At 42.7% G+C, this 24,105-nt stretch overlaps 1 protein-coding gene across 2 annotated transcripts in view; it reads left to right on the top strand.

The window, feature by feature from the left end:
- The window catches only part of GABRA5 (gamma-aminobutyric acid type A receptor subunit alpha5), a 79,712-nt gene that overhangs the window by 547 nt on the left and 55,060 nt on the right, over positions 1-24,105 (top strand). The window contains exons 2-4 of one of the 2 annotated variants that reach the window (XM_048494339.1): positions 3-187; positions 1,335-1,489; positions 23,594-23,706. In XM_048494339.1, coding sequence (XP_048350296.1) covers positions 1,404-1,489; positions 23,594-23,706 — 199 coding nt within the window. In that variant the 5' untranslated portion in view covers positions 3-187; positions 1,335-1,403. The remainder of the gene's footprint in view (positions 1-2; positions 188-1,334; positions 1,490-23,593; positions 23,707-24,105) is intronic. The other variant, XM_048494341.1, reaches the window with a different exon arrangement.

Raw genomic sequence — 24,105 nt, 5'->3', positions numbered from 1 at the left:
AGGAGTTTGCCGGAGTTGAGTGCATGGCAGGGGCAGAGAGGCTCGGGAGAGAACCAGGCGCTCGGTCGGCTTCATTGCAGCGCGCGGGGCTCGGTGCGGTAGCAGCAACAGCGGCAGCAGCTTTAGCGGAGACTGCAAGACACCCGAAAGGCGCCGGCCGGGGCTGCATGCGTGGATCTTGCTGCGGGTATAGCACTTGCCTCGGGACAGGAGGAGGGGAGGGGATGCATCTTTGGAGGGGTCCAAGGCAGGCGGTTGGGGCGGGGGGGGGGGGAGGTCCGACCGGGAGTGGGCCGGTGGGGTGCGTGGGACTCCCCGGGTAAGAGCGGCAGGGAAGGCTGTTGGAGGTAATTGAATGCTGCGGCTCTGCAGTGCCCTCTTTCTCTGGCCAAAAGAGGGAGGTGAAGAGGGGAAATGACAGGAGAGCGTGAGAATGAGGCTCCCTACGCCAATGCTGCTCCAACACGCCGGCTTTGCCAGGGCTTGCAGACCAGAAAACACTTTAAGGGGGGGGGGGGAAGCGATTCCCCTGGACTGTTGTGAATTGACTGCACCTGAGCTATGCTTAAGTGCAAATTAACCTCCCCCCATCAAAAACAAGCTCAGCTGCTTGCTTATTTGTTGCCCCCCGAACATTTCCAGGAATTGATGGCTGCCACACTGCTTCCCAAAGAAAAATGTACCCAGCCTTGTTCTCTGTTGAGAGTGCCTTGGCTGGCAGTGCGGGGGGCGGGGGGGGGTGCATGGTAGAAGGAGAAAGAGCAGGAGTTAAGTCAAAGCTGCTTAAAAAGCATCCTTTTTGCTACATTTTGAAATTTAAAAAATCAGGAAATAAATAAAAGGGGGGAGGACTATTTCCCTCAAATACAGTCACGATTCATGATTTGAATCAGTCAGGCCACCTTCCGGGGAGTACCAGGCAATCCTGCCAGCAGGTATTCTTGCCATGCCTTCCACAGAGTCATTAAAGTGTCAGAAAGAAAATAAGCCTTTTTGGGGGCGGGGAGGGGGGTTGATCAATCTTTATACTGACACCTTGACTTTCAGGATGTGTCAACTAGCTTCCTTTTTTAAAAGCCATGTAAGGCAGAATAATGGCTCCATTTGGGAAACAGGGGAGGAAGTGATTCACAATAGCAAGGATGCATTTAAAAGGAAAATTTAACTATCTTTTTGGGTGCTTTTTGCATGTTGGTTTTGAATGTTATGTTAACTAAATGCCTGGACAGCTCCCTGAGCCGATTGAACAACTGTTGTCCCATATCTTGCTCGAGATCTGGCCATTTTGATGTCTTACCAATGATGGGCGTTTCTCCGTTTCTTGCCCACTGCAGCTTCAGAACAAAAGTGGCAAAAGAACACTCCTACAAAGTCAACTGCGCCTAGTAATCATTTCACTGGGAATGGACAATGGGATGTGCTCTGATTATATCATGATCAAAAACTGCTTCCTGCTCTGCATTTTCATGAGTTTGGCCAGCCATTTTGGGTAAGTTTATCTCTTGGTGGTTTTTCTCCACCAAAGGATTCCACTTTCACAGAGGTTGTACATGTTTTCTTCAGGATTTTTGTATACCACTATTGAAAACTGGAAGCTATTCCAAAAGGAGCAAAGAGGGAACAGAAGGCAAGGGGTGTCAAACATGTGAAGGGGGCCAGGTCTGGCCCCTTGAAAGGGCTGATCAGGCCTGCCAGCCAGCTGAGGCAACCTCCCTTCACTTCCTATCTGACCTGGCAGGCCCTACAGGCTCCCCAGTCCAGGCAATTCCCCCAGCCTGCTCCCAATCTGTCCTGGCGAGCCACCTTCTTATGCCAATCTGGGCTGGTGAGCCTCCTGCAGGACACTTCCCCCTTCCCATGCTGATCTAGGTTAGCAAGCCTGTTTGCCAGCTGAACCTGCCCCCCCGTGCAGATTTGGCAGCAAGGCCCCTGGCCTGACCAAGTCACATTTATGTGACATCTGGCCCTTGTAACAAATGAGTTCAGCACCCCGGCCTAATGCTTCCTTAAGATGATCAGTGTGGGGAGAGATCGAGCAAAGTATTTTTCTTTCTCAATTCTCCCATCTGTAAAATAGCAGTAATCTAATACTTGGGGATGTTCTAAAGACAATTGAGCTACAAATTCTGAAGCACAGGAAGAGATCTGTAAATATATGTTGGTATTTACTACCCTTTTCAGCATATTCAAGTTTATAGTAAATACTGGTGTAGATACTGGTGTATATCCAGGTGTGTAGTTGATGTAGAAGGCAAATTAAAAAAAAACACCTTTATGCTGGAAGATTATGTTTGTTCCAAGCGGGGAAAGTGGAATTGATAGAGTATGTGTTCTTCCACTGTACACACTTTAATGAGGTACGATCAAAGTTTATCCATCCAATTCCCAGGCCAGTCAAAAAAAAAGCAAGGCTTGACTGACTACTTGACGATGAGAACCCCAAAACCTCAAGCCAAGTAGTAAAGTTCTGTCTACTAGTTTATAAAGCCCGCAGCTCACAAGTCCCCAGAGAGGCTTACTGAAGCTCAGTTTTTAAGTATTTTAATATTTTTGTGTGTTTTTTATTCTCTAATGATAACATTCTTGCTGCCTGTGGGTACAACTTGTCTACTATGTTATTTTTGTTTGCTGGTTAAAGTTTGGAATAATACATTAAATTAATGAAAAATAGATCATGGGATTAGGAGATGAGCCAGTCGGAATTCTGACCTTTGGGACTCTCAAACGTTACGGTTGGGCAAGGAAACTCCGTGCATGTTCGACTTGCCCATCTGTTTTCCCTGCTATTGCTATAATATTCAGAAGAGGAATTCATGCATCAGCAAGATGCAAGTGTTCCGTGTGTACTTGCGCACCTCACCCACCATAAGGTGAAACGCATGAGTCCTCCCCACCTTTGCATATTCCCTAAAGGCAGAATTGCTTGCGCATCGACTTCTGGGGGAAAAGTAGCTCACAGTTTTTGAAGCTGTCAACGCAACACTCCAGGCCAAGAATGCCTCCAAGGCACATATTTTTTTATGGCATAAATCAGCATCTATGGCTATAATCACATTTTACAATGCCAGGCTTGTGTTCTGGCTTGCTAGTGTCGAGTCCACAGTGGTCAGAATCATGCACCAAAAGGTGGTTGGTAGGTTTCTGTGTTACCTGAAGAAGCTGGAGATTGTTATGTCCATTGATAGTGGAAATAACTCCTATTTAACTTTTGGCTACGCATCGGACTCAGTAGGTGGCCTTAGGCAAGCTGCTCTTTCTCAATTTAATCTTCATATACACTAAGCTTAATATGGAAATTATACTGCTGTTTGTTCTGGTTCTTGAGAGGATGTATGTGAAGGGCTTAAAGCACCTAGAGGCCTTCCATCAATGAACAAAAGCTGTGCCAGGCCTTTTATAAAGACCAAATCAAATAACGCATCACAGAGCGACAGTTTTAAAGTTCTCCAGAACTCTTAATAAGACTGGATGTTTAAAAACAGGGGGAAACAGGAGAATCTTTCCACTGATGATCTTTTGGGCTTTTCCCCCCAGCAGTCTAGAAATAATGTTTTGCCAATGTCAGAGGGCACAAGGTGTAGTTAGTATCAAGATAGTATCAAGAAGCAAAAAAATAGAAGCCATCCAGTTAAAAATAGAACAACCAGCAAGTGATAAGATGTCTCTTAGGGCTTTAGAAGTGGACTTCAAAAGTACTGAATGTATTTATCAACCATCATCATTAGTATTACCACCATTCTGTTTGGAAATAGGTGAGTTTTTCTTACTAGAATTCGACCATTAATATTAAACCATTATTAAACCTTTAATGGGAATATATTAAATCATGTGATATAAAGGAAAATATGTGTGAAAAAATCCAGAGCTCCTGGGCTGAAGCCTCTGTTTCATTTCCCTCTGCTCTTCTCCTGAAATTGTGGTCCCCTTTGAGTCAGAGGACCCCCAGGGAGATCATGACGGCTACAGTAAGAAGGGAGAACAGACAAAAATTGCCCTTTCCTTCTTGCATGAGTGGAAGTACTTAGTGGAAGCTGAAAGGGCACTTCAGATTCAAGCCACTATATTCATAACAGAGTTAACTGAACTCCTATTGCTTATTTAAAAATAATTGTATTGAAAGTAGATTTTGTGAGGTGGTCAGTTTTGGATGAAGTACTGTGTGACCTTGGACCGAAGACTTACTGTCAGCCTAGCCTGCTTCATAGGGTTGTTGTGTATGCTGCTTCTTGCAAGGAAGGCACAATAAAAACTGAATTAATAATATAACCACCCTGCTGGTGAAAAACAGATGTTTAACTACAAGAAAGGTGATTCTTAATTTTAAGAAGGAATATAAGTAATGGCCTTAATTTCCTGACAGCTTAGCCAAAGTTTTACTGTATGAAAACAGTGTAACAAAAGCCAATCTAGTGTTCCAGGTAACAGCTGAACATCGAGCATTTGAGCTTCTAGTGGACCTCAGTAGCTCAAGTGTCAAAAATATTTGTAGCAGATACACCCTCCTTGTCTCAGTCTTTTCAGCTGATAAAATTATAAAACAGGTTGAATGTACATGAAGAGAAGCTGGTTGCTTGGAAATGGTTATTACAAAGCTCTCAGTGTACCTTAGTGAAAAAAAGTACCACCACTGAGAATTCTCATAAAACAGCCTGGTACAGAAATCAATATCAAATTGATGAAAGATAGGGGTGTGCACCATTTCCCCCCCCCTTTTTAAAACAGATTCAGTTTCAATGGACCTGAAATTTTTCAGCGCCCCCCCCCCAGCCAAATCCCCATACTGATATTTTTTTTTGGGGGGGGGGGGTTATTTAATGTCCAAAATGTTTGGATTTATCAAACCCTATGGGAAATCTTTGTGGGGTTCTGTGGTAGGGGTTAAGGTAGAGGAGCCACCAATTTTTCAGCACAGTTTCAGATAACTCTCCTTGGAAGAACCTCCAAGTTTGGTAAAGAGTAGATCAGAAGGTCCATCTTTATGGACTCCCAAATGGAGAATGGTGCAGGGACTGGCAAAGCAGCTCCTGAGACATAGGAACATCCAAGTGATGTTTCCAATGGAGAAAAACGGTGCCCCCTAAATTTGGACCCCTTGACCCAATCTTCACCAAACTTGGGGGTTCTTGTAAGAAGAGTCACTAGCAGCTATACTGCAAAATTGGTGTCTTTACTTCAACATCTTCCCCAGAGCTCTGCAAGGATTTCCCAGTAGTTTCCTTATGCTGGGAAAATTTTTTCTCTGTGATTATCAGCTCCACCTAAGCTCGATGTTGTATCGAAGGAGGAATTCTGAGGGGGTTACGGGAGGCTGTTTTCAAGATAGGACTACCAAATTCACAGCATGGCTGCTGATGACGTTCCTTACACAAACTGAGAAGTTTGTTGAAAATTGGGTCAAGGGTTCCAATTTTATAGACCTTCATTTTTTCTCCATTTGAGGGCCCATAAAATTGGACCCCCGGACCTAATATTTACCAAACCTGGGGTTTCTTCTAAGGAGAGTCATCTAAAGCTGTGCTGCAAAATTGGTGGCTCTACCTTAACACTCCTGAGCCTTACAAATATTTAATGTAGTGGGTTTTCAGATATTTGAAAAAAAAAACCCCAAACCCAATAACACATGGGAATCTGGATTTTTAAAGATTTCTTACCCCCACCCCCTCCACGTGTCTATTATATCTACATCTGAAAAGTATCAAAATTCAGCTTTTTTCAATTTGCTTTTTGGGTTGCTTTGAAGTTGTATCTCTCTTTTGACTGGGAATAAAGCTGAAAAAAAGCCCAAACAGCTTTTTTTGGTGCTGTGGTTTGGCATATCCAAATGCACACTCCTAATGTGAGGTCTGGTTTTGTTTTGGGCAAGACAGGGTACAGAAAGTAGTCCTGTTACTTCCTTTGCTGCAGTTCAATTGACAATCCGAATTTGTGTTGCATTTGTTATATTGAACAGAATATTGAACAGACTGTTATTATGGGTAGATTAGCCTATACAATTTCTAAATCTGACAGTGGATTTCAGAAAACTTCCCCTCCCTCCCCTTCCCTTGCATGCCACCCCTCCCTCTCCCTCCGCTAGGGTGGGTGGGCCATGTCCAGATGCCGGGCCCCCTCCCTCCTTTGCATGCCACCCTCTCCCTCCCTCCCCTTCATTTGCATGCCACCCCTCATTCCCTCCCCTTTCCTCACTCCTCCCCTCCCTCAGGGACAATAGTTGTTTATTCTAGATACTGAAATTCAGACAAGAAGCCAGTGGTTTGAGGCTATGGGCAAATAAATGATGACCACATGTTAAGAAGAACTGAATTCTGAGAGATTGCTGATGAAGGAGGCGGAAGGAAGACAAACATTAATTTTGCCTCCTCTTTAAGATGAGCTCTCTGTCTCATCTTAGAACTTTCCTCTCCCCTTTCCTGAAGACATGAATAAGCTGGCCTGCCTTGGAAACATGTACTGCTCCCCCTGGAGGATATGCGGAAGTTTGAATGTAGGCAAGATGGAAAAGTACTGAAACTACAAATTCCCTGTGGTTGCACTTTCTGCTCACCACACATTATCATGCCCATCCAGGGCAAATGTGAAAGCAACAGAGTCAGCTCTAGGAGACTTGTTTTGGAGGAGCAGTGGCTCAGAGATAGAGCATCAGCTTGCTATGTAGAAGGTCTCAGGTTCAAATCCTTGGCATCTCTAGTTAAAAGGGTCAAGTAGTAGGTGAGGTGAAAAGATCTTTACCTGAGACCCTGGAGAGAGACCTCCTGTCTGAGCAGACAGTACTAACTTTGATGGACCAGTGGTCTGACTCAGTATAAGACAGCTTCATGTGCCCATTGTAAGATATTGGTTTACACTCAAAGATCCATGGGCTTGTAATGGGTGGACAGATTCCTCAGCCATTCTCATTCTAAGGGAATGAAGGAGAACTGAAAGCTTTTGTCTGAGGCAGGCCTGACATCAGTTACCTTGAAGTGGGGTATCAGTCAGGGCCCAGGGCTTCTGGCAGGGTCCCTACACCTCCTCTGTGACCTGCCTGAGTGCACTTTCCCCACCTGCTGGCTTTCAAGTGTCCTGCTTCCTGTACTCCTGGCTCCTGGGCAGCCTAGCACCACCATAGAAGAATGTGCAAGTGTTCTGGGGGTTATAGCAGTGGCACTCCCAGCTGCACACACCATCCAGTATCACTGATAAAAGGTCATACAGGTGGCTTGTGAGCATGGGCAAGAAGGGAGATGTGAATGGGATCCTGGTAGAGGGGCAGAGTAGAGGACTGAGGGCCCTGAGTATCCTCAACTCTGAGTCTCTCAAAACTGGCCATGACACAGAATTGCTTCCCTGGGGCCAGCTTTCCAGGATTGGGGAGGAATCTGGGCTGCAGGGCACGTTTTGCCTCCGTTGGCGTGGCAGTCATGTCTCAGCTCCTGTTGTCTGGCATTCCTTCCTCTGGCCAACAGCCTGGGTGGTGCAGGGGCTGGCAAAGCAGCTCTCGATCTGCAGAGCTCCCTGTTGGAGCTCCGTGGCACTCGGCAATATGTTATTCTGTTTCGAGGTTAGGCAAAATTATCCATGTGAATCCTTTCACCGGTTATGATTCTTACTGCACGTCAGCAGTTTCTAGATATTAAACCTTGTATCTTCTGTGTTTTATACAGCAGCTGTAAAAATGAAGTGGGGAAGTGTGGCTGTTCACAACAGGACGTGTGGATATATTAGGCGATGTTCCGGACCCATCCTGATTCTTTGTTTCTATCAAATACCTTAATATAATGGCTAGAACCAGGGAAAATACTCCTGTCGGTATAGCTTTGCACTGAATCATAACAAAACATAACTTTTTTTTTTGTTGCATTGTACCAGTTCAGCAGAGTCAGGCTGTCATTCTGTAGCATATACCATTCGTTCTTAAGGGTTTTCACAACCAGTTTTAAAATTGGAAAAACGTACTAAGGGTGGTTGTGGTCGAAGAATCCCTGAACTTATTGAAAAAGTTCCTAGTTCACTGCAATGTTGGCTGTAGACTGTTTTGAGGCATAACTGTCTGGGCAATGCAGGGGTACCTAGAAGTGTGCATAATATAGCAAATGAATGCTGCTCTTGTTGATGCTGCAGTTTTAGTAAACAGCTTGTGATGTGTTTGGGGATTCCTGAGCAGTGCCATATAAATCTCCATAAGGCTTGGTCCAATGATATTAAACAGCATTTTCACTGTCGCCATTTGACAACTATAGTTGCTGTTTGTCACTACCAGGCACTTCAGTAATTACTTTTTGCTGTTTGCTGCATTTTGTAAAAGTCATAAACAAAGATTAAAGTCCCCTCTGCTACAAATATGTGATTTTTCTTAGTCCTTAAAGAATCCAGTGGGACCTCTTTATTTCATAAGATTCTGTGCCGCTGAATTCTTTGCAGTCCACCAGGATAGTCTTATTGGGCAATCCTGTACATAGATAAATCAGCAGTCCAGCAAGTAGAGCTGAAGTCAGTTCGTCATTCATTGGAACTCTGGGAACGTTTCAAAACTCTTGAGTTTTGAATGGCAGTTTTCAAGTACTTTGAAGAATGCCCCCGCCCCCCGCCCCCCCATTCATTTCATTTCAACATTAGTTTTCCTCTTGCAGTGAATTGCACTACAAATTATTAATGTAACTCTATTCCTTGTCAGGAGGAAAGGCTTGGTATAGTATGTGAATGTTTTGGGAAATACTTGGTTTTGAAGAACAGAGAAATATGTTTTGTGGAGTATTCATACGCCTAAAATTCATGCCAGATTGTTCCACCTCCCTTCCCTCCCAAACCTTGAAAAGTTTGTGTAAAATCTGAAACTCAAGTATCACATTTGATACTTTTTAAAAATTAAGTGTCAGAGACAAGAGTTCACCAATAAATTCAATTTGAATGAGCACTTTGTATTTGAGAAATTCCCCACAGCATTTTTTCAGTGCTATTAATAGGGCTCAAAGGCTGTTATATATGTTGAAAAATGAGATTCACTAAACATTGGGCCTCTCTATGCAGCACAAATAAAACATCTTGAGTATGTTAACAAAAACATTTTGGGGAACTTTTTCCCCAAAAGATCTTAAAGAAATTTTATTTCTGCTCAAACACCCCCCCCCCCATTTTTTTTAGAAAACACTAAATTAGCGATCTCCCCATCCAAGGTGAAGACTTTTCCTGCTTTCTGTGCAGGGACAGGAAACATCTTATTTTATGTCTGATTTCAAAGCTCTTCTACATTCATTTTCATCGCACCTTGTGCCTGCCATTTTCTCCCACTTACGATCCTCCATCTCGCCCACCATTTGCTGAGGGTACCCCATGTCCCCGGGGGCATCCACTGTGGTCACATGGAGGGCGCCAAAACATCCCCCCCCACAGGCTGATTAAGCAAGCCCCAGGAAGCCTGGCATTGAGGCAGCCGACTGCTGCTAGTGCCTGTTGTAGCCCCGCCCACTCTGTATGGTGGCCTAGAGTGTCCAGGGGCGGGGAGAAATCCCACTGTGCTCCCAGGAGCAGGACTGGGGAGCTCCACCTCCCCTCCTTCTGACCCAGTGTGCCTTATTCACCTTAAATTAAGTGTGGCATTGCTCAGAAGCCTTCTCCCTGGCAGCCAGGTGCCAGCAGACACAGGAGAAGGGAAGCTGAGCTGGGAGCCCAGCAGCAACAGAACTGATGCTGCTGCTGACATTTGTTTGGTAAATCTTCTGATGGGGGGTGATTTGTGAGAGATTTACAGGCTTAAAAGTTAATTTCCACTTGCACTGGCTTGGAGTTGTTTCTCAGGCCAGCCTACCTGACAGGGCTGGTGTAAGGACAAAATTAGGAAGGAGAGTTGGTGGGGAGAGAGCCCATGTATGTTTTGGTGGGGGTGATTTGTGAGGTGGTACAAAAAATCATTGCTTTGGCGTGGTGGGGGAGGGTGGCCGCCCATACCGGGGGGGGGCGGGCACCAAACTCAGGTTTTGTCCCCGGGCTCCAGTTTGCCTAGATACACCTCTGGACAGAGGTTTCCTTTGTTTTCAACTCATCCATGCACAACATCACTGTAAAAAGTACATTAATAAAGTTAGTTTGAATTGACGGTCCCATACATCTGTTGTTTCTCCCTTTTTTTGTTTTAAAGACAGTGTCTTTGAAGCTACAATGACTCGAAATATGCACATGTCACACATTCACATATTATGTCATCATAGCTTCAAAGACCCCTCCTTCAAAACAAAAAAAGAGGGAAAATGACATGTGTGTGGGATCGTCAGTCCAGATTAATTTTATTCATGTACTTTATACAGTAAAGTTGTGCGTGGATGAGCTGCAAGCAGAGGAAACCTCCATTGCAAACCATCAGCAAATGGTGGGCGAGATGAAAATCACAAGTGGGAGAAAATGGCGGATGCGAGTGAGAGCTAGAAGAGGGGAAGCAGGAAAAAAACCCTACTTTTTTTTTTGCTATGCGGACCAAAAAAGCCAAAACTGTTATTTTTAATACATCCACAAGATGTTTGATTTTGACCTATGGAGTAAGGACTGTAGACTGGCTGTTACTTTCAGGACAGGAAACTGATATCCTTGTGCAATGGAGTCCATAGTTAGGCACACGTTTTCTATTAAAATGAACAGGATGGCTTGTGTAAATGAGGACTTTCCGTGTGTACTGGGATCAGTGCATCCACAAGCAACGTGTGAAAATTAACATTTATTTAGGCATCTTCTTCATGTGCTACATTGCCCTCCTTGTTGGTTGCTGCATCAATCCAACAGATTTAGCTGCTCTAGGATTTGCATATGTAAGGAGATAACTGGACCATCCATGGGAAATGGTATTAGTTCTTGAACAGGTCCACTAATTCAGCAGACCTGGTCTAGGGATGTATTGTAAGTATCAGACAGATGTTACATGGGTGTAACCCTTGTAGAATCTTGCTGTATTCTGAAAACAAGAGCAGAGCTGTTACTGTGCCCTCTGAATTCAGAAGCAGAGATCTCCAAGCATTTCAGAAAGTCTGTTTCTATTTGAATGTCCCTAGTTCCATTTTGTCTATTTCTTGTGAGAAAGTCCCCATGTTTTTTAAAACTTTCTTTACATTTATTTTTTTACTTTTACTTTTTTTACTTTCACAGCTGATTCCTTTTCTTTGCACCAATTCCCCCCCATTAAAACTGACATATTTTACAACATTATTTGTTCATCAGTTGCATGGAAGTGGCATATAAAGAAAGAGCTTATAGCATGTAAAACGGCATTAAGGTGGCATAAAAATGATATTAAAGAAACCAAAGAACCATCAAGGAGGTGAACCAAAATCCTAATGACATTGATAACATGCAAAATGAAAACAGAAATGAAAATTGCTATGTTAGCTCAGAAACCGTGGATGGAATTGTTAGTGAGCATAGAACAGAAAGGAATCCCACGCAGAGTTCTGTTTGTGAAGCCATACCAAAGAAATTGAAATTTGAAGCACCAGTACCTTTTCCTTCTACACACGTTTCTGGTGACTTAATTTTTGATAAGTTATGTTCTTTTTCAAGTTCTGGGGGCTCTAGATCAAAAGCAGGAGGCTTGAACACAAATGAAAATTTTAAAAATAATATATATGGCAGATCAAAGGATGTAGTGTGGGCTGAATTTACTGAGCAGAAATAGTTCACTTGGCATCATGTAGATTTCTGGTTTGGATCTCAGGACCACTTTTCACAGAATTATGTTTGTGCATGTATGTTTGGCTGTCAGGGTATAAGATAAATAAGCTGACTGAATGGAGGAGACCCATTTTGCTGGGCTTGAAAGAAAGACCTTGGAGATCCATTGCTAGTCAGCAAAGGTTATACTGGGCTCGAATGACCAGTGATGTGATTCGATATAAAACAAGTCAGATATCTTCCTTAAATCCTTAATTTGCATAAACGACTCTGAGTGCCCACTCAGAGTCAAGACACTGTGCATGAACATAAGAGGATATGTAGTTTTTACATCAGTAGTTTTTACATCAGAAACTTCTTTTAGAGTGTTGACAAGAATTAGTAAAGAAGGATACAGATGGCATCTCTGAAGATAGATCACCAGCTGCTGTTGCATTGATTTTGATTTGTCCTATCACGGAGGCCAGTGACAAAACCTCTGGCTTTACAATTATTTGATGCTTTTTTGTGTTACAATCTGCTGAAGTGCAAGTTTAAGTTTCCCTTCTGTCTGGGTTAAGATCCTGTGTAAAAATCAAAGGTAGTTTACTATGTAAGCACTGACCCACGGTTGACATCACATCACGATGTTTACTAGGCAGACTATGTTTATGGGGTGGTTTGCCATTGCCTTTCCCAGTCATCTACGCTTTACCCCCAGCAAGCTGGGTACTCATTTTACCAACCTTGGAAGGATAGAAGGCCGAGTCAACTTTGAGTTGGCTACCTGAAACCAACTTCTATTGGGATTAAACTCAGGTGCTCAGAGTTTTGACTGCACTACTGCAAGTTACCACTCCGTGCCATAGGGCAGATCATATATAGGCAACCTTTTTAACCTGAGTGCTGAATGCAGCATCTGTTGTGAAGGTGGCTGTCATTTCACAAAACTGGGGATAGGGTAGGGGAGAGCGAGACAGCAGGTTGGCTGGCCACTGAGGCAGTTTCATCTGAGGCAGGTGAGTGGCTTCTGCTCCCCAGAGTGTCGGTGGCACCATGACAACTGGGAACCTCCCATGCCTGCCTCATAGTCTTAAGAGTTTTGAGCAATAACTGGTGTTCACTGAGATGAGGTCCGGAGAGAACAAGGTTGCCAACTGGCCAGGAGAAAAATGATCTTTTAATACACACTTAATATAGAAATTGGCATGCCGAATCTTTTCTTGGTATGGAGGTAAATAAAATCCCATGCTACTAAAATAACAGGTGATTTCTTCCCAAAGCTCTGCATGATGACATCTTAGATCCAGGTCCCCCACTCACCCATGCTGTGTTCCACTCTACCTGACTCAACTGCCCCTTGCTTTTGGGGTGGAACTAGGTGGCTGCTGTAATGAGACACATTGGCCCTTTTTATATAGTACAAATAAAACATCTTGCAGATTTTTAAAAAGAGCCATTTTGCCTTTTTTGTCTGTGTAGCATAGAAAATAAAGGACTGGCAGGGAAAGGATTGTAATTCCCCCATCCCGAAGCGCTGACTTTCAGTTTTTCCACAGCGTGCGCCTACAGTTTTCTGCCCTTTTTAGGAAGCTCAGTGCTGCCATTTAAAGAATATCCCTATGGAGTTTCCTTTACTTGCAGCTCATCCATGCATCCTTTCAGTGTATAAAGTACATGAATAAAGCTAGTTTTTCCTGGTTATTGGTTATGCTGCCCATGTGTTGTTCCTTTTCTGTTTCTGTTTTAAATGAGATAGCTATGATGTCATGATATGAGAATCACACCTGATTCCCACATCGTTACATCATAGCTTCAAAGATATTTCATTTAAAACAAAAAAGGAGAACGACACATGTGCAAGATCGCCTGAAAAAAACCCTAACTTTATTGATGAACTTTGTACCCTGAAAGGACATGCGGATGAGCGGCAAACAGAGGAAACTCCATGGGGACATTCTACAAATGGCGGCAGCACAGAGCATCCTGCAGAGGGCAGAGAAATCAAAAGAAAATGGTGGCCATTTACTGCAGAGAAATTGAAAGCTTTAAACTCGGAAAGGAAAAATAAAACTCTTCCTTTTCTGCACAGCCAAGAGAAAATGTCTTGCTCCATCTTGAGGAAAAAGAATAGCTAAATGTAGCATTTTCTGAAAAACCCAGGGTGAGCAGAGATAAAACATCCTGAAGTTGTGTTGGAGAAACAGCTGTGTGGAGTTCTTTCCCGAAATGCATTTTTTTCCATCCTGAAGACATTTTACTTCTGCTGTGCAGAAAGGACTTTTGTCTGGCATTCTACCCTTTGGTGTGTCTAGTGAGGGTTGCTTTGGAGGAAATTTTGTAGTGTAGAAGGGGAACTTCCAAATGGTACAGCTTTTCTGTGCTGCCAACTGTTGTGTTACACGATTTTTGTTAATCTTTTGTACCTGGTCACAGACTACATTATGTCTAACATTCAGTCAGTCTGAAGTATACTTGCAATGAGATTTCCATTTGAGTATCAACTCAGAGAAAGGAATTCAGATTCAGTAGTTCTGGGTATGCTTATAAGACACATTACATGGATTTTCAACTTTGCAGGTCTGAGGCCTGGTTGACCCATGCAATGCCAGGAGGTGGCAGAGCTGAGGTGGTAGAATGGATCTCACCACTCCAGGGGGCTTTCCGTACAGCAGAGGCAACCTAGGTTTCACTCATGTCTGCAGAAATCGTTACCTGAGCTCGACTCTTCTGTTACTCTGCACAGCAGCTGGGTCGTCTCTCCGGACCTGAGTTCAGAGGATGGGGTTACCTGCTCGTGTCTTTCACTCCCGACTGGCTGCCGTTCTATGGCGGGAAACGTGTGTGCGCGCCCCTTTTTTCCCATTTTGCCACGTAGGAGCTACGTTGTGACAACATCACAAAGTGCCGATTTCCCGCCTGTCACAAACTGGCGGGAATCTGCATTTTTGCAAGCCTTCTCTGTCAGAGCAAAACGAGCGAGCAGAGCTGAGTCGTTTCTTCGTGCACGAGAAGGGTTTTTTTTGAAGGCGCGCTTTTCACCGCCGTGAGTCTCCCGTTCTGCGCATGGCCAAAATAATGAACTGTGATTGGCTGGCTGGCAGAGTCGAGGCAAGGGAGATTCCGCACTCCGCCGGCTTCGGCTTGAGTGCAACCCGAGTTCGGCAAAAAGTCGTACCTTCCAGTCGAGCTCAAAAATTTGACAGTGAGAGGGGGAGAGCAGAGACAGACATGAGTAAAACGCTACGACTGTGCGGAGTACCCGGGTCGGACCTATGATGAACTAAGGTCGAATCCTACAGTGCGGAGGGGCCCCAGATTTTAGGGCAAATATTCCATTCTGAAGTGCTTCTTTGTGTTAAAAACACTTTGTAAATATAAACCAATACTGCAAATAGTGAGCCAGTGCTCGTTTTTCTTTGCATGGAGATTTTTTTAACTTGCGAGAACATTCAGAGTATGCAGGGGCATATCCAGAGGTGGGATCCAGCAGGTTCTCACCAGTTCCGGAGAGTGGGTTACTAATTATTTGTGTGTGCTGAGAGGGGGTTACTAATTGGGTCTGCTTTTCCGTTAGAAATTCCATTAGGTCCAAAAATCATAAAGTCTTATTGTTTTCTATGTGGCTGGTTAGCAAAGGTAGAAAATGGGATAATTCTCCCTGCTGGGCTGTTTTAAAAACATGTTTTAGAAATATGGTAAAGTTCCTTGTTTAAGGAAAGTATCCTTCTTTTGATTTCTAGAAACATAATTAAGTATTTGAAAGTAGTAAGGATTTGACAGGCAGTCAATTAGAGGAGAAGTAGTTCTTTCTGTTGGCAGTAGACGATAGGACTTGCTAAAATGAGTTCAAATTATGGACAGAAAGATACCGGCTGGAAATTAGGAACTTTTTTTTCCCAGTAAGAGTTTTTTACAGTAACAGAGAAATTATTAATGCCCCGCCCCCGGAATGCCTGGTTACACACCCCTTCATGCCCCACCCAGTCCCATTGGCGCTACGCCACAGTTTAAATCCCACCACCATGGGAACCTGTTACTAAAATTTTTGGATCCCACTGTTGGGCATACCTATAGAAAATGGAGCCCAGGGCAAGAACTGAAATTGAGACCCCTCGCCCAAGTGTCTCACTTAACAGTTCTCAAATCAACACTTTAGAAAGAAACTAAGCTTCTCCCCACCCCCCACCCCCATCACTGGACCTACAGGGGTCTCCAGAAGGTTTGTTGGAGAAGGGCAGCACATAAGTCCAACAAAAAAACCAAACAAATGATGAAATAAATAAGTGACCAAATAAGTTAATGATCAAATAAATAAATGCGTTTTGCTCACATTTGTGGTTGGCATCATGGATCATCGTGCCCCCTCCCCCTACAGCCCACGCAACTTTCTTCAACAGAAACCCACCTGAGTTGGGAAAGTACAGCAACTACTCCTGAGCAGAAGAATTGCACCTAGGCCAGTTTTTGGAGGTGGTCCCATTAGTATAAGATTCTTGTGCATAGTTTTTATCGTACAAGGTGTCTGCATCCATGGTTCCCCATCAGTTTGCTTAGGCAGAGATTTGCTGGTACTGATGACAACAGATGTGCACTGAGCAAGACATCTCCCAACACTTTTCAGTCTTGTGTATATTTGACCCATCTCCATGGCTCCCTCTAAACCAACTACCTCCACCAGTTGATTACTTAGATATCACATACCACCTCTCAGAACAATGCCAGCAGAACTAGGGGTGGGAGAGGGAGGCAAGGGTTGGGTAGGGATTGGAGAGGGTGGCAAGGGATGGGAGTGGGAGAGATGGGAAGAGATGGCTAGGGGTGGGGGGAGATGCTGGGAAGGGGTGGGTAGGGGTTGGAGAGGGTTGTCAAGGGGTGGCCAGGGGTGGGGAAAGTGGCAAGGGAAGGTGGCCCAGGAAGCCCAAAGGGAGTAGGGTGGGGGCAGCTCTCACCAGGCTCAGTGAGAGCTTCCCCACCTCTGCTCACTCCGAAGCACCCCAGGCTCTCGGGGGACTGGTGAGTGGAGTGAGTGGAGGGTGAGTGGAGGTGGGAAGCTCTCACCAAGCCTGGCAGGAGCTGCCCCCCACCCCCTTCAAGCTCCCTGGGCCACAGAAGGCCCAGGGAAAAAACCCCCATCCCAACTCAAGCCAGGCTACGGGGAGCCTAGTGAGAGCTTCCCTGCCCCACCCCCTTTCAAACTTGGGATGAGGGGGCACTTTCTCTGGGCCTTCTGCGGCCCAGAGAACTTGAGGGTGGGAGACGGCATGGCTGGGGTGGCTGTTTCCGGGCCCCCTGTGCCGTGGCTTGAGTTGGGGGTGGTTGGGAGAGTCTATGGATGGGGGAGGGGGGAAGGAGGAGGGGTACAAGGGGCAATTTTGTGGCACCTGTGGTCTTCTGACCCCTCATGTCCCCATGGGCAGTACGCCCCTGAGAGTACTAATCTGCATCTTGTTGACCCAGACAAAGCAAGTAAATTGAGCCACTTCACTCTTGTCTCTTTATCCTGTATATGTGAACCAGGCTCTCATCTGATCTGTGCCTAGGAAGACTGTCTGGAAATCCTATGTACTCTCTCTTTCATGCCAGAAAGGCAGGATATCAATATAATAAACAAGAGGGAACCCACAAAGACTTATGAAAGGCATCTCATTCCCACGCCTCCGCTTCTCCTTATTTTCCTTTCCTGAAAGCCTGCACAGCTTCTCTGTTTCCTATTTCCTTCTCCCCTTCCCATACAACAGCCAGCTACATTTATCTGCCTCTTGGTTTTTAGGTCCCCTCACAAGCAGCCTCACCTAAGAAAACTATGGCCTAATTGTTTGGAGCTGGGCACTGGCCAGGCCCACTCGCCTCATTGGAAATCCTCAAGGCACCTCATTTTCCTCACTGGAGGAGTGGTGTAGTGATTAAGAGGGATGGACTTTTATCTGGTGAAATGTGTTTGTTTCCCAACTCCTCCACATGAAGCCTGCTGGGTACCTTGCACTAATCACTGTTCTCTCAGAAGTCTCTCAGTCCCACTAACTTAACAAGGCACCTGTTGTGTACATAGGGGGAGCGGGGGAGAAGGGAAGACCATTTGAAGCTGCTTTAAGACTCCTTTAAAAGTTGAGAAAAGCAGGGTATAGAAAGTCAACTCTTCTTCTTTGCCCTATTTCCTTTTTCCTTCCATCTGGCAACCCTGTAATCCTTGCCTAGTTATTTGCTTCATTTTCATTTTACCCTGCCATTCACCAACCTACCTTTTATCTGCCTTCCATTTTCTCCATTATGTATTTGCTTCCTTTATATACATATACATTATGTATTTACTTCCTTTTTGGCCCTGGCCCCTACCTGGTGGAATGAGCTCCCAACTGTGATCAGGGCCCTGCGGGACTTCTGCGAGTTCCACAGGGCCTGTAAGACCAAGCTCTTCTGCCAGGCTTTTATATCTTGCCAGCCAGCCTGATTGGAACATCGTGACCTCCCTTGGGTGCCTTATTATGGGGTTTTATCGCCATCTTTTATTGTTTTAGAGTTTTTGCTGTTTAAAGTTTTAATAGATGTGTTGTTGTATTGTTTTCATTGTTTTCTATGATGTTTGCCACCCTGAGCCCCATTGGAAAGGGCGGGATATAAATTCAAAACATCCATACATCCATACATCCATAAAAATATTTCAGTTTTCTCCACAGTGGGGGACCAAAGCAGCTGGCATTATTCTGATCTCCTTTTTATCCACACCACCAACTCCCACTGAGGTAGGTTGGGCTGAAAGAATGTGACTGGCCCAAAATCACTCAGTGAGCTTCCTCAGCAAGATGGCACTTCAAACTTGGCTCTCCCAAACCCTACTCTAAGGCTGTAACTGCTGTACTACACTGACTGTCATAGGCCCCTTCCGCACATGCAGAATAATGCACTTTCAATTCACTTTCAATGCACTTTGCAGCTGGATTTTACTGGGAGGAGTAGCAAACTCCACTTGCAAACAGTTGTGAAAGTTGATTGAAAGTGCATTATTCTACATATGCAAAAGTGCCCAAAGAGCACTTACCTGGGAGTAAGCCCAAATAATTAAAATGGGACTTATTTTTGACTAGATCTTCTTGGGCCTGTTCCCCCCGTTCCCCTCACCCTGTAAAGCATTTGTAGTTTTGCCTCTCTACCCTTGATTGGCTAAAGTTAGACAATATGTTTATAACACAGTTTAAAAGTGGGATTGTTGCTGTAGATTTTTCTGTTATTTTTGGTCAAATCTATTTGAAAAAAATAACAATCAGATGAAGGAAATGTGCATGCACACCATAGGAAGCAATGCTTCCATTTAAATTGATTTCATCATTATGAAAAATTATTGTTGTTTCTAGCTGAAGATTCTTTTTAAAAGAGTTATTTTATAGTTTGTTTCTAAGAAGCAGATTTCTTCTGTGAAAAGAATCAGGATGGGGGTGGGGGACTGAATTTGCAAAGCTACTCGGAATTTGCAATACTTGGAAACACTTTTCATCCTGGCAGGGGTTTACACTTCCCATGGTATGAGATCTCTGTCTCTCGTTGAGTGATATATGCATCCCAGAACTATCAGTGAAAAGAAGTAATTATATCGAAACCTACGTCCCTTTCTGCCACAATGTCAAAAGCCATCAGTCAGTTTTAATCATAGATATTGAAGAAGCCCATTAGATCAAGTAAGAGTCTTCCCTGTGGAGTATTTGCTAGAATTTTAAATGATTCAGATCAAATGTTTCAATGCTTCACAGTATTTCAGAATATAAAAACTTCAAATAGTGTAATTTCAAGACTTTTTTTTCTTTTCCGACCAAACTGTTTTTATATGCTCATGTACATTAATTCCACTATGGGAAACCCAGGGTCAAATCTAGATTGCTCAGCCCTGAGGGTTATTGGATGGCCTTATGCAAGTTACCAACACAAAATGCTATCTTATTCAAGTTGCTGTATAGCCAAAATGTCTCTCTCAGCACCTTGGAGGATACAACTGTAATTCACACCATTTTTGAAAGCCCCACAAATCACTTTTGCCAGCATTTAGAGGGAAACAGATATCTGTAGCATCAATTTAAAATTTTTGATTCTTTTGCAGTTTGGTTTTGTGTTGAACATATGCTTAGCAATTACCAAGGAGAAAATACACGCATTTTTTGTCATAGTAATGGATGTTATTTTGATTGAAATGTAAATTATTTGCAATAAGATCAGAATTTATGGACACTGTACAGATTATTTGGCCTATAATCCTGAAGTTTCCTTTCAATATTTATTTCAATTCTGTGCCAAATTGAAATCAGTAATAACAATTTCTACATGGGAATCCCTTTGTGCAGGGAAGACTACTAGTTATACATCATATATACTAAACTATATTGTATATTTATTGCACATGACTGTCAGTGTGTATATGTTCCCACACAGAACTGCTTTCCATTTTTAATTTTTGTCATGTCTGAAGTAGGTTCATTCACACCTTTTAAAGCATTGCTAGGAAAGATACTGAATTTGCATCAGAATGCCAAACATCCATAGAATGCCATAGTATCCATATGGATACTACCAATAACCTTACAAATTACTGTGGGGCTAAGGACATTTTCTCACAAAGGCTGATTATGCACAAGGGGTCTGCTGTGCAGTGACAGTAAATGTCATCAGGGCAAGATTTTTTCTATGGACATATTTCCCCAAGCCCCACTTTCACTTTCCATTCTCTCTGCAGTAAGTGAGATCACTTCTAGCATGATTTTAATTTGCTTTGCTGTCAAAGTGGGACAGATTTTCCAATGAGCACAGCTTTGCTGCAGACATCCCCCTTTGCTCACTGCCAGCTTTCCCTCTCCCTTGCACTGCCATCCATTCCTTCCTCCTTGCCCCTCCATGTTGCTGAGTGCTTCAAATCACAGAAATGAAGCTCACTTACATGGGCTTAGTCAAAACACACTGATTTTTAATTCTCATATTGATATGCTGAGATATTGATATAATAATAGAGACTGCTAGAACATAGCAAGCCTTTCTGTCTTCTGGCAGCAACAGTGTATGTGTGTGTATGTGTGTGTGGAGAGTATGGTAAGGGAAGAGAATATCAGGTCTAGAATGGTCCCCTTCTTTAGCAGCTTGTGGTCCAAGGAATTGCTTTGGCTGTTTCATTTGGGGAAGGGGATTATTTTTGGGACAGTAATATCAATATAAGTGCAGTTTAAAGGGCTGCCACCCTTTCAAGGGCCGTACACCTTGAATACCAGGTATAATGAGATCTGTGCCCTTAAGGACACTTGATGGGTAGAGTTAAAGGACCCAGGCCCAGGAGAATTCTCTGCAGAAAAGCTCTGTGGCAGGAGTGAGTGATTCCTTGTGTGTAAACAGAGAAACATGAGGAGAACTCACTACAAGCCCACTGAACAGAGAAGAACCCTGACATAAATGTTCCATGCATAATGGGCCAAAGATATTACTCCTTGTTTAATCAGGTTTTGTCCCACATGTTGTAAAAATGAGGTAGGATTATTTCAGAAAGGGCTTTTTGAGATGGGCTTATTAAATGAAGTCATGGCACATTTGGATCAGCTTTTGAATTTCAAATGGTAAAAATCACCCACCTGTTTTTTTTATTTGTTTCTCTCTATCAGTTTAGTGTATTTCATTTCATGCACACAAGAGATATATTCTAATAAAAGGACTCTCTTTTTCCATATGAACGTACCTGTGCACTCTGGTCATTTTGGTAGCCTCTTTCTTTTGCCCCTGGATAGGTAGCAATCCAAGAAAGGGCCTTCTTGGTTGTGACACCAAAACTTTGGAAAACTCTTCCCAGGGAGATTAATCCGTGTTCCCCTATCAGTGTTTACCAGCTGGTGAAGACTATTTTGTTTCTTCTGGCATACCCCCAGTAATGGTTACTGGCCCTCCCTTCAAGTGTTGTTTATGTCTTTTACTTGAATTATTTATATAATCTTAACTGTATTTATAATTATTGATATGTTTTTGGAACCTGATTGGGTAGAGAGGCCACATAAAAATGTTTTAAGTAAATAAAAGTAAATATTAAAAAGTAGCATCTCCTTGTAGTTTTCCATCATGTGCATACAGTGGAATATATGTGTGTATGCAATCATCACACATGAAGTGCTGTCTGTGAGTTTCATACTATATACTGTCATTCTTTCTGAGTAAAAATAGATAGTGGGTCTAGCAGCTCATAATAGATTTTTGAAATGGCACAATTTTTTAAAAATGCACTATTTTTACTTAGCAACCGGAAAAGATTTTAAATAGCAACTATCTGAAGTTTCCAAGCAGTAGTTGACCTATATTCCTGAAAGACCCTGGATGATTTCAGAACAGCCTAGCAGTTCTACCATTCACTGGTTCTACATTTACCACAGAGGCTTTCACCCAGCCATTAAAGAGCATGGAATTGATTTCTAAATCAGGTTAATTTAGAAACTGAGCTTTTTTGAAAAAAAAATCATTAATAAAATTAATATAATAAAAAGAGAAGGAAAAGAAACGAGTTCTATCACAATGGCAATTCTAACAACTAAGTGAGATGACAAAGTTTACATAGAATATTATATGCAAATCTTAAAACAATTAACAGTACTGACTATTTTTAAAATAAATTCTAATAGTCCAAGGTAGGCTAATAAAAACATTGACATTTGATTACTGTTATAAATTTATAGAGGTTTTTCTCACAAAATATAACTCATATTGTCATGTTATAACTGAATCACTTAATATAATTATCCATTCATCTTTCCTGGACACTGAGCTTTTTTCTGCGACAGGAGAATCTTGAAAAATTAAAAAGCAAATAGCATATATTCCACATAAGTAAACATGCTGTATCAAGCAAATCTTGAAGTAATAATTCAGTTGTGCAGTTAGTTCAACTTCGCTGAGATCATAAGAAGCAGCTAAAAAGTCAAGCAAAATGAAATGTGGTGTCAAGATAGGACGTGAAAAAAGCTCAGTCATTCACAAGGATAGGCAAACCCTTTCTGTCTTAAGAATCACTATATCTGCTATGGTCCCGTTGAGTTTGACAGATTACACTCTAAGCAAATTTTCCCCCAATTACATGCAGGGAACTAACCAGTAGTAAGGGTTCCATATGAAGCTAAATTAGGCACTGGAAATTACTGAAAAGTATTGCAGAATCCAAGATTCTCTTCCTATTTCTGTTATTGTAAAGCTGTTTTCCCCCTGTATAAGCAGGTTTAAATAGAATTGAAATTGCACTAGAGCTTGACAAAGCATTACTAGTTTGTGTAATAGAGGCAAATTTGCTGGCGTACTCCCAGAAAATGTCAGCAGGCCAGGTACAAAACAATGGTAGATGTCCCTTTCTAAATAGCTCTTTGGATCCCTTATTTGTGATTATTGTGCTAGCAATACATTACATTACACAAGCTAATTTCTTGTAAGACGAAGGGAAGTAGAGACAGTGCTGGACAAGGCAACAATTATGAACATTCTTTGGACTTAATTTCCACTAAAAGATAAGTTCACTGTTAGCTTTCTCTGCAGTAAAAAAATATCAGTGTATCCTTTTAATGCCTTTAAAGAAGCGAAACTTCTCAACAGGATTCAGTTCTTCCATATTTTATGCATGGCTAGTGAAGTTATGAGTACTTCAGTTTCTTTTTTTACCTGTGTGCATTCACAGGCATGTTCCTTTCTTTATAAATTATTTTTAATTTTATCACTATAAATGTTTTTATATTCCAAACATAACCCCAAAGCAATGCTCAAAAAATATGTCCACTAGAGCTATGTACATGTAATGTACATGTAAGAGCTATGTACATGTAAGAGCTATGTACACTTATGTACATGTAATTTTGTCTTCATTTCTCCTTCACAAGCATTTAATGATCCAAGCCTATTTGATCACAAGATAAATAATTTTTTAATCCTTTTTCTGCCTCTTCTTTATTCGTCTTTACTTATATTCTCTTTCACTTCTACTTTTTAACAGCTTCTCACAAATGCCAACACCTTCAGGGAAAGATGACAACATCACCATATTCACCAGGATCTTGGATGGTCTCCTGGATGGATACGATAACAGGCTTCGGCCAGGCTTAGGAGGTACGAAAGATGTTCCTAGAGATCAGCACTGTTGTCTTTTTATTGTCTCGCTCTTCTTGAATACTGTGCAATTGGCTTCCAAGAAGAGATGATCTTAAAACAGTTTTCCAAATGATATGTAGAGAGCTCCAGAAGTGTAGCTGTACTAGTTAGAGGGTTACTTTGCAATCAGAGAGGCTGATTTACATCCCCAATCTGCTATGAAGCTCATTGGATAACCTTGCTCCAGTTGTTCAAGAATTAGAAGTATCTCCTGTATACAACCCTTGTAGTAGTTCACAGTGTTCTCGAAATAATTCTGATACTAATTCAAATACTAATTCTGATACTAATTCAAATACTGCTTTAACACGTGTGTGTGTGTGTGTGTGTGTGTGTGTGTGTGTGTGTGTGTGTGTG

Source organism: Sphaerodactylus townsendi, linkage group LG04, assembly GCF_021028975.2.
Source record: "Sphaerodactylus townsendi isolate TG3544 linkage group LG04, MPM_Stown_v2.3, whole genome shotgun sequence".
In the NCBI taxonomy this organism is placed as follows: Eukaryota; Metazoa; Chordata; class Lepidosauria; order Squamata; family Sphaerodactylidae; genus Sphaerodactylus; species Sphaerodactylus townsendi.
Note: the sequence above shows the minus strand (reverse complement) of the source record. Positions and strands in the feature narration are given on the sequence as shown.